The sequence below is a fragment of the Cajanus cajan genome, chromosome 11 (assembly GCF_000230855.2).
Source record: "Cajanus cajan strain Asha chromosome 11, NIPB_CcT2T_4, whole genome shotgun sequence".
NCBI classification, from domain to species: Eukaryota; Viridiplantae; Streptophyta; class Magnoliopsida; order Fabales; family Fabaceae; genus Cajanus; species Cajanus cajan.
Genome location: NC_138527.1, coordinates 33,148,640 through 33,160,409, shown reverse-complemented (window position 1 = coordinate 33,160,409; position 11,770 = coordinate 33,148,640). Strand labels below are relative to the sequence as shown.

General features: G+C 29.4%; 1 protein-coding gene across 1 annotated transcript; it reads left to right on the top strand.

Moving 5' to 3' along the window:
- The first annotated feature begins 8,916 nt into the window (after positions 1-8,916).
- On the top strand, positions 8,917-10,052 carry LOC109801034 (uncharacterized). Its single transcript, XM_083066799.1, has 2 exons — positions 8,917-9,734; positions 9,847-10,052. The coding sequence occupies exons 1-2, from the start codon at positions 9,083-9,085 to the stop codon at positions 9,855-9,857; spliced, it is 663 nt and encodes a 220-aa protein (XP_082922925.1). The 5' UTR covers positions 8,917-9,082; the 3' UTR covers positions 9,858-10,052.
- The last annotated feature ends 1,718 nt before the right edge of the window (positions 10,053-11,770 follow it).

Genomic DNA, 11,770 nt, shown 5'->3' with positions numbered 1-11,770 from the left:
GTTATAGTGCGATAATTATTTGCGTTTAATGTATAAAGATTAATTTAAATTTATAATTTTATTTTTAACTTTATTAAAAAAAATTATAAAGTAAGTGACACAGTTAATTAAATCTCTTTAATTTTACTATGTTGAGAAGGTGTTAAACAATCTATAATTCTATATAAAAAAATCTGTAAAGAAGTTAATAGTTAATTCTTTCTAGAAAGTTGCGTCTTGTCCTAATATAATTTTTTTTCCTCTTATTCTCTTAAAGTTTTATGAACAACTCAAATTACACTTCATTGTATTTACTTTGTTTAATTGGATTAACTAAAATTATTTTGCCATTTTAATTGTTAAAATTTTTTATTTTTGTTTTATCATTAATATTATTACTAATTTTCTATTATGATTATTATTATTATCGATAATTGTCATTTTTATTATGGATATTATAGTTAATAGCGTTAATATAATTAGTTCTTTTGATTGTTAAAAAAATAAAAAATAAAAAGCACGTGACAGCTAGAGACGTTGCTATGGCGGTTTTGGGTTTAATCACAGTTTTAGATGGATATTAGTTACATAAGTTTTACAGTGTTTGAGAACCAAGGACATTATTTATCTGAGTCAGGTGAAGTATTTATGATTTCAAATTTAGATAAGATTTTATTTTACTTTTACCCTTTTCACGTTTTAGAGGAGCACCCTCTCCTCATCATAATTACCAATTTCCAAAGCAGGTAAAATCTTCAAATGAATTTATTTACTTATTTATGTTTATCGTATTTATTATCATTATTAGTTTAGCATTCATTTACAAAACTATGATCTCCCCCCTGTAAATGTTCTATATCAAGTGATATCATGTTACAGCCCAACAAGCTAGGCCCAATCCACTTATATTTATTAATGAAAACAAAAACGTTGGATCCATAATCCATATGGTGTAGAAAGGAAATCCCCAAAGTAAGGGTTCCAACAAACTCTAACTCTTCCTCTACTCACCACTTGAAGCCTTTTTGAAAGAGTTCATTCATTTATGTATTTTTAATGAAAAAAGTGTGTGTCTATTAGTTCGTTTAACCCAACACATGACGGAGAGAAAGAAAAAAATAAACACGTCATTGGGCCTCACATGGTGCGAATATGCTCCAAATCCAAAGACAATTATTTTAGTCAATGAAATTGCAATGATATGTTAAAATGATAGCTAAAATCAATAAAATAAAAAAAATAATCCTTAAAATTACAAATGATCAATCAATCTCATTTTTAAAATTATAATTAATGGTCAAAATAGTCCTTGAAATTAAAAATAAAAAAAGATAAAATGATCTTAAAATTATAAATCACTAATCAATTTAGTTCTTCTACCAGTAACCAATGTCATCAAATGTTATTAAAGTGTTGAGTTATCAACTAAAAATTATTAATTCAAATAATTTAACACGTGTACTTCATACAAAGGATTAAGATTTGATCTATCTTATATATAGAGTTGCAATTAAAATTATTATTTTTACTTTTATAGAAACCAACCTAAAAAATTATACTTATAAAAAATGGTTTAATTGTCATATTAAATGCCTAAGTGATAGCCAACTAGACATACATACACACGTCATATTTCATAGATGAAAATGACCGAAACATTAATTTTTAGAATAATAATTATTTTCTTTTTCTTTTTCTTAAATCTCTGTACTTTCTCTATCCATTACTTTTACATTAATCTTATGATTTACCGTTGAAAAAATGTCACCATGACAACTAAAATGAAGTTAAGTGAATCATGTATTATTAAACCGTGGGACTCAAACTTTCTAAACAAAATAAAATAAAGACACAAGGAAGGAATAATCGATTATTTTTCACCAATTAATATTTCGTCATTTTCATCATATGTGACGCAACAACTAAGTATGTGCGTAGTTAGTTGTTACTCAAGGAGTTGACATATTAATTTCAACCTCTTTGACAATTTTATATGACACTAGTTCATAATAGAATTCATCATTTACAATTACAATGATTTATTTTTTTTATTTCTTTATTTAATTTTAGAGACTAATTTATCTGGTTATTCTAGTTGGTGTAAAAGAAAAAAATAGTTAGTCATTTATAATTTTAAAGACTATTTTTTGTGTTATTTTTAATTTCAATATTGATAATTTAATTTAACGTTACTATTTGAAGAATTGAATTAATAATTCTCACTAACTTGAAAGATAAAAAAAAACGAGACATTAGATTGTTGGGCTTGGGCCTATGGTTTTATACTAGGTCAATTTCTGATAACTGAAAGTTGAATTTTTGAAAACTCCGTATTGACTTTCAAAGTCTATAATCTCTAATGACTTTTCCACTTTCATGAAATCAACCATTAGTTTTAAATGAGTGTTGAATTCTTATATTTGTTTGTGTTTTTTATTTCGCTTTGCATCGCTATTTTCGACCTTTTCAAAACCTATTTTCTGATTGCCTGTTGTTATTAACACAACATGCAATTGTATTTGCCGGCCATGCTGGGTCTTTCATAGAGCAGAATCAATCCCATTTAAACATTAAAAAATTGATATTCTACGTAACATTCCCTACAATTATTTTTGTTTTTATGTTTTTTATATATATAGTCGTTGTAAATTTTTTTAAATATTACTAATTAATTATAAATCATCCTAAATATTTTTTAAAAAACATTCATTATAAAATTTAATAATTATATTGTACATATTAATTTATAATTAAAAGATAATATAATTTTCTTACGTAATTCAAATTGAATTCTACATATATTGATCATTGAATCATGTGCTTTATCCTATATGATTTAAAAATTATGGGGTATGTTTGATATACACTAAAGTATATGACAAAGAAAACAACATAGGACATATACTTCAGTTGTGAGACAACGTTTTGTTTCATAAATTGTTTGGTGAAGAATAAACATATCAAAAGACATAATGATAAATTTTTAATATTAATTATATAATAAATTATTATCGTCTTAACGAGAATAATAGTAACAAGAATTGTGATGCTAACAATAATAATAATAACGACAGTAATAACGACAATAACAATGGTGATAAGGATAAAATGGTGACACATTGCAGTGACAATAATGGTTAACGGTGATAGTGATAGGCACTAACGATAATAATGTTAGGCGATAATGATAACGGGTGGAATAATGTTGGTCCAATAATAATGGTAATAAGTATTCTTTTTTCTTGGAACAAAAAGTTACCTTATGGTTTATTAATTAACAAAAAAATAAAATTATTGTCTAGTCCTTTTTCATCTTTTTTGTCATATTTCATGATTTCATGATCCTTTTATAAATCAAATGTGAAATAATAATATTTATCTTGTCTAGTACCATGATTTTTAGCAAATCAAACAAATCCTAAGAATCACAACACACTAACATGTACTAGTATTTTTAATCTTATCTTTAATTCCTCATCTTTGAAGCTTTAACTTGAAACTAATTGTTAATATTCTTGTTACGATATGCACATATGACTACCTTTAAAGAACCCCAACAATTGTCTAAGTCCAAAACATTTAAAAATGTAATTTGCAAGTCATAGTCCTAAAAATCCCCTATGTTTAATCTCGTTTATGTATATAGATCTTGTGGTGACAATCCCAAAAACTAAAGGGTCATTATTACTATCAGGAATGATCCTCCAAATCATGATGTCAGTGCTGTATTTGAGCCTCATCATAGACTAGAGTGGCCACTCATCTACCGACGTAATTGAGTGAGCAAGGTAGTCAATTGGTCAAATATTAGCTAGGGGCGATACAAAATGCCTCATCCTCAAGCATTGAGGTGTGAAGAGACTTGAGTGAAAATTCAATCGTTTAGATACTAGTTGGGGTGATACAATTATTTAATCTTTTTTTTATACAATTTGTTAATTTTTATATCTATTTTTTTAATTTATTTTATCTATTTTAATGGATTCTTACTATCATCTAACAAAAATAAGCCAAGTAATCATTTTAACTCATTTTTTAACACATAGTCACCTATCTTTTAATGTGTCGAGACATGTTAGTCTTTTTTTTAATCACTAAATTATGTTTTGTTTCTACAAAACACGGTAAAGAGAAAAAGAAATAAAGAAGGTATTACCTAACTTTGTTCAATGATGGAGAAGTATAAAAAAAATTTATTAGAAAAATCTTGTGGGACTTTGGTGAAAATAAAATAAAATCCTCCTCCATAATTGAGAAGTAGTGGAAGTTGAATTTTGATTCGCTTAACAAGGTGAATATCCTTGTATAACATTGTGAATTTTCTAATTGTTTGATTGTTTTATTCATTAAATGATTGAATTTATTTAGTTGTTTAATTGTTGTAAAACTTTAAAGATTAAAGAATTATTATGAGTTTAGTTGATTATATGTTGTGAAATTGGAAACCCTTAATTTGCGATTGAGTTGATGATTTGAGAAGGGTGCATATGATTATATGGGATTTTGGTGTTCTTGAAGAAGAATTGGTGAATTTTTGGTTGTTTTCAGTTGCATGTGGAATGTTTTGAGGTATTGGAGTTGTTTACCATGTATTATTATTTATATATATATATATATATATATATATATATATATATATTGCTATTTTTAAGCTTACCCTTGCAATTATTTATTGTTGAACTACAATGATCATATATAGGAGTAGGGAAAGACTAAGTTAGAGGATTAGCTGCTAGAGTATCATGTGGAGATGACACTTCTTTTGTAGTTGGAGGCTACTTCTTGTAGTTTGTATAGATTAGTTACTTGACTAACAACTTAGAATTTATGTTTTCAATTTAAGTTATTGTATATACGTGTGTGTACAGTTCATAGTTATGGTCCTAGTGAGGGGTTTATATTTATGTTTTCAGTTGATGAATTTTACACATATATATATGTATACTCAAAGATTGTTTGCATGTTAATCCTAGGTAAATAAATTTATTTTCTATTACTTAGTATGTTGAGTTGTAAAATTTAGAGATCTGTTAGATTATTACACCTTATATCAACAAAAGACCCTTGTTATCCTTAATATAATATAGAGAGATCTTTTGATGTTTTTATTCATGTTTACACCATATTAATGTTATAGAAAAAATATGTTTTTAATTCCTTAAAATATTTGTCTTTCTAAAAAAATATTTTACTAATTTGAAAGTTTACCAATTTTAGTTCTCAATGTGATTTAGATAGCACTTAAAAATGGTTATAAAGTACTATATAAACTATTTTGAAGACCAAAAGTGATACATCTTTCAATTAGAGGGAGCAAATAGAACAAAATATTTCAGAGAAACTAAAATTAAATTTAAAAAAAAATAAAAAACATATTTTATCCTAATACTATTAATAGGCCTAGTTCGGTTGATTGATTAAGGTGTGTAAATTTTATAAACTCGTTAGTGTTAAATTAAATTTTTATTAATAGATAAAAAAGATATTGAGATTAAAAAAGTTGAAAGCGTGTTAATTTGGGTTTGATTACATGCGTTAAACAAAGACGTCCCCCACAACCACAAAGAAGATGTATTAAAGCATGGAAATGTAAGTATTAAAGCGTTTACCGCAAGCGTCCCGCTGAAAAGACCACCCAACAAAGCTTTAAAGAAAATCATTGTCCAAAAATAGGCACAACAACAAAGCTTCGATCTTGACAATTAATATGTGGGGGCAAAATTAATTATTTTCATACATGTTCCATCGATAAATATTTACTTTCTTTGCATCACTTACCTCTACACTTCCGCTATTACCCTTGCTTCATTTACAAAATATCTACCCCTTTCAAGTTTTTGCCTTCTATTACCAATGAGCTGATAAATATCGACATTATTGGTTGACAAAGTATTACTATTTAATAATGCTAAAGCATGGTGCCCCTAGACTAGCTAATTAACGACATTTAACTTTTTTATAAAAAGATGTTGCTCCTTCATGAATCATGACTCCGTTGTTTGTTGTCTTTGCACGTGCACGTAGACACGCTCAACCAAACATTTAAGAAACTCGGTTATTCAATGCCTTTGACCATTTTGGAGTTGTTGCGTACTTTTGTTGAATTTCATAGGAATGCTTTCTCCCACAAGAATTTTCGTATTAACTTTTTTGACCTTAGGGCTCTGCATGCTTTCAAAAGCTTTTATGCACCAATACTTTATAATGTAAAATGCAATTTGTCATTTTAATATTTTTATATATCTTTTTAATCTGTCGCAAAAATAATTGTCTTTCAATTCCAGACCATAACCATTTAAGAATATTCTAAATGTTGATTAAGTCAAAGTTTTCGCAATATCTATATATTCCATTCAAAACACTCAAATTTAAAATATCGTATTTAAAATGGAAAATTATCATTACTTATAAACTAAAAAATAACTTTCATGAAACTAATATATGCTAAATCATTTCTCTTTTTAAGTTAACATATTATTGATATAAAATAATCATCTACATTGTTAACAACTAATTTTTTTGAGAAGTTTAATCAGTCATTTTTAATAAGGTGTTTATTTTAAATAATGTTTTTTCATTTATAGTACTTGTATTGTTTACAACTTAAGTATGGTCTCTAGTTTGACATGATAGCTCAAGGTTAACCTTTAGCTCAATTTGATATCAATATGATTTATGCAAATCTTTGTTTTTGAAGCTTGAAGAGTTGTACACCATCTAGGTTTCTTGTCGATTGATCATCCAAGATTGATCACTTTTGGGTCAATCACCTCCACGTCAAACACACTCTAAGATGACCTCCTCCAACTATTAACTCATTCCACAGGGGATCTACTAAACTAAGCATTAAGTTAAATGTTGACACCATAAACCATGTAGAGGTTAACTGGTATGACAATTACCCAAGACTTGTATACTTTGATTTTAGAAAATGATAAGATAACTATTGATATTTCGTGTCTTGTAGGGAGAGTGAAGCATGTTATAAACCACCCTAAAAAAGAGTGTCAAGAAGGAAGTTAAAATGCAAAGATTCTTATTATTGAAGGTAAGTATGACAAAACAGTCCTTGTCCGTGAAACTTGTTGGTTCGTAAAAAATTGACAGATCAAGTTATGCATTCTAGTCTACTTAACCTATCTTGCCTAACCTACTTGTCTACTAAGTCAAATGGTAAAGTAGGGTAGATTGACCAATCAATCTATCTAATTTATTTTTTATTTTTATTTTTAACATTGAGTTTAAATAAATTACATGAGATTTATTATGTGAAAATATGCTATTTGTTGTGCAATAATTATGTTATGCATTTTTATTATATGTAATTTGAGATTTTTTGTGCTGAGAATTTGTTGAAAGAGTTATTATTATTACTATAATTACATATCTATTTTATTATATAATAATTTTAAAATTTATTATAAAGTAAATCAAACAAAATCTATTATAATTTAAGATTAAATTTATTATTTAAATGCACTAATTTATTTGGATCTTTTAAATATTTTAAAAAAATAATATTGAAAAAGATATTCAAAATAAATATATAATTTTTTCTAAATTTTTTTTTTGACAGATTAATCTCTCAAACTACCAAGTAATCCTTAGATGTCCTTAGATGAGATGGACAAAGATGTCCATTTCCTTCTTATTTGATTGACCAACCTAATCTAACTCATTTTTGAACTAGTTGATGATAAAGCGAGTCTAAACAAATTACATTCACCTGATTTGCTATCCTTAGTTTGAAGGTAGATTTTTTCAATTAACTAAATATACTTTCTTTTAAATGATTTGGTTATACGACCTTCCTACCACTGAAACAGAACTCAAACCCAAAAAGCGTATTGCGTTACAAACACATGTATTTTTATTGGTATTTTTTCACGTGAGTGGCACCAAATCATGTAGAAACTCACACCTCAAGAACAAAAGGCATGTTTCCAAATACACACATACAAAACCTTGAAAAGATTTTAGTCTAATTCTACTTAAATCATCCACTTGTGGGTACTAAATCTTATTTTTTTAAAATTTTATTAAAGGTGCTTACAATGTTGATTTAATCAATTTTCTAGAGAAGGCATCACACATATATAAACTCATTTTACGATAAGTTTAATTTTCAGAATTAAAATTAACTATTGATATAATTTAATTGATCAATTAATTTGTTTTTCATTTTTCACTTCAACTTTGTGATTTATATTTGATCCTGTATGAAAAAATTACTATAGTAAACTTAGTGCTTGTTTATGAGCAAAATATTTTATAAGTGTATAATTAATAATTTTTAAGAATTAGAGGTCCTTATTTAGACTAAAATAAATATTTATGAATGTCATGATTTTTGTCCTAAAATTTTAAATGATTGACAATCTGTATATTAATATTATTATTCTGATATTGAATTTTGGAACCTAATAAATATTTGAGAGGTCCCAGATTTGGAGAACGAATTAAAATTGTATAAGGAGTAAATTATGAAAATATATTGGAAATGGTATGGAATAAAAAGAATATAGAAATATTAGTTGTTAGGTTAATTTTGATTTGAATGTGTGCATTATTAAGTAATAATATTGTTGGGGGGTGGGCCCTGTCCTGAGTTGTTGGGTTGCTTTGGAGTCCCATCTCAGATGTGAAAATGCGGTCGTTGTGTCTGCATTAGTTTTTACAACATAGAAGGTCGAAGGTGTCAAGTGTCAACACTCCCAACAATCACATTCACCTTTTCAGTTTTCGTAAAAAACCTCACCAATGGCTTTCCCGTTAATCCCAACCCCAATTAAGGACCAAATCATAAAAACGCCGCTAACCCAGCCGTTACCCAAAACGCGGCGTTTGCTTCCCCCAAGGCCCCAACAGTCACTAACCCCGGTTCAACTGCCAAGTCATAAATCTAACCATGGTTAACTCGGCTCCTTTTAAATCCCTCACCCTCCCTATGAATGCGAGAGCCGAGAGAGAGAGAGAGAGAGAGAAAGAAACATAATTCACCACAAAAACAAAGGATAGAACATAGAAGAAGAAGAAGAAAATTAAAAAAAAAGGGTTGATTTTTGAGCGGAAAACAGAGAGAAAAAGGTGAAAGGGAAAGAAAATGGCGTTGTACCTGGACGAAGAAGAGGTGTGGAAGTGTCCGAAGCATCCATCCAAGCGACGAAGAAGTGGAATTTGCCCTATCTGTCTTCGCGACCGTCTCGTTACTCTCTGCCCTGACTGTGCTAACGTGCGCCCCTGTTCCTGCTACGCCACCAGCTCCTCCTCCTCCTCCTCATCCTCCTCCTCCTTCTCTAGATTTTCCGTCGCCGGCGACGCCGTCGGCCGCGTCCACAACCTCATCGAGCAGGAGCCAGGCCTCCGCCGCTCGCGCTCCATGGCGATTCCGTTTCTCCGCTCGCGCTCGCGCTTCTCCGGCGGCGGCGCTTCGGATCTCGACAGCGCGAGGGACTCGCCGGCGCTTAACGGAAGCAGGTCGGCGAGGTCGTTCTGGTCAATGTTCAAGTCGCAGAAGAGCGGCAGAGGCGGCGCGCCGGAGCAGGAGAAGATATTGGCGGAGGAGTGCGACGGCGAGGCGAGCGTGAAGCCGGTGATGGCGAGGTCGAGGTCGGTGGCGGTGACGGCGGTTTCCGGCGACGGGGAATTGAGACCGCGGACGAAGGGGAGAGGGTGGTTCTTTCCGAGCCCGATGAAGGCTTTCCGGCATAACAAGGTTTCTAAAGTGGTTCAGGAGCGTTCTCCTTTGTATAGAGGTTGAAATTTTGTAGATTAATTATAAAATATTAATAATAATGATAATAATAATAACCACAAATACTTTATATCAATATTAACCATAAATATTAAAATTCTCTTTTGTTTCAGTATGGTCCTGATTATATAATCTTCATCGTGATCGATCCTAGTGCGTTATGCTTTGGCTGGGAATGTTGAATTTGCAATACAAATACAAATTACAATGACAGAAAGTGTATTATTATTGTTATTGTTTAGCTTGTATGTAAATCTCATACGATTTATGAATTTTAGTGAATTAATGTTCGTCGGAGATTATGCACTCCGTTGGGAAACTCTTTTCGCCTTTGAAATTTTGCCTTTTTTGTTTTTTGTGTTTATTGTTATGTGGGTTAGTGCATTATAGGTCGCTGATAAGATTTATGAAATGATATGATATGTATTATATGAAAGCACCAACTCTTGAGAGGGTGTGATTAGGCTGTATTGTACGACTTGGTTGTGAAGCGTTAACTGCCTTACAATTCATGCAAATGATCGTTATTTGATATGTTTGGTCCCACGTAACATGTGGTTCCAAGCTGATTAATCAATCACACACTATTTTAGCTTTCTTGATTTTTCTTTTCATTCCTATCTCTTTGATTTGTTTTTTACTTTTCGGGTTGTGTTACAGGAGTTCCTAACCTTAATGTGCTTGTGTACGGTCTGTTCGTACTTTTTAGCTCTTTTTATTTTATGTTTTTCAATTTCGTACATTTTAATAACTTTTGATTCATGCTTCTAATTGTGAAAGTTTTTGACTTTCGGGTGCATTGCAAATCCCTTTTGTATTATCATCGAATCAACCATGACATCGAAGGATTGATGCATAATGTTTCTGATCTAATTTGTAAAGTGTTGAATGGACTGGAATAAAATTGCTTGGCCTTGAACTCTTTATGAGAATTTATTACAAGAATAGGACAATGTTGACTCTGCCATTCAGCCATTCAAAAATTCACAACTATGTGTCGCATCAAAATGATGTAAAAGTAATTTTCTTGATGTAATATTTTTTATTTTACTCAAGCGCTTGTTTCACAATATTATTTTTAGAGCAATACTAAGAAGATTAGTAGATAATTAAGTTTTTTTAAATATGTGAGCATGATTTGATTTTATGTTTATGCATATAGAAAAAAAATTATCGAAGAGATAAAACTCATTGTAGTAATTTATATTTCTTTAAAGAAATTAGTCTTTAACTGTGAATTCTATGTCATTGCATTTGCATCCTTTTATTAGATATTAATTATGTTATCACCAATTCTATCTCTTTAAGTCGATATAAGCTTGATATTGTCTTGATAATTAGATTACTTCTTGAATATAGCAGAAATTAGAGTAGATAATTAATCACTCTTTGACTTTGAAAATTTTCCCAAAAAAAAAATGAGATCTCAATGTAGGAGTGCATATATATATATAATAACACAGGCTTCATGAGGAATAAGGTACAAAACATTATTAGATTGTTTCGGTCTTGGGCAAGTCATAGTAAAACTTAGTGAAACTTTTCATGACAAACTTATCCCTTGTTTGGAAACAAGTTTAAATAAGGACTTAAATAACTAAGCTAAAAGAAAGAAAGAAAAGATAAAAAAATAAAATGGTCATACTTACTGACCAAATTAATGCAAGGCATTAGCAAAAGTTCTCAATTAAAAACTTGTGGGGTTACATATTAATACAATTATATCCCTTTTATTTTTTTTATTTTTTTTTTTCAATAAAAGGCTTAGTGTGTTAAGCATCATTATAGAATTCATCCCAATAAGGTTGACAGCCCAAAGTTTATCAAGCATTTACAACACACCAAATATATATATATATATATATATATATATATATATATATATATATATATATATATATATATATATATAAAGAGAAAATTAGTAACAATAACATGAGAGGACTATAATGAAACCATGTAGAAATCAACAAAAATGAAAAAAAGGTAAATTACAATGATCACAAAAAAAAACTCCCAAACAGAAGAAGGCAAAAT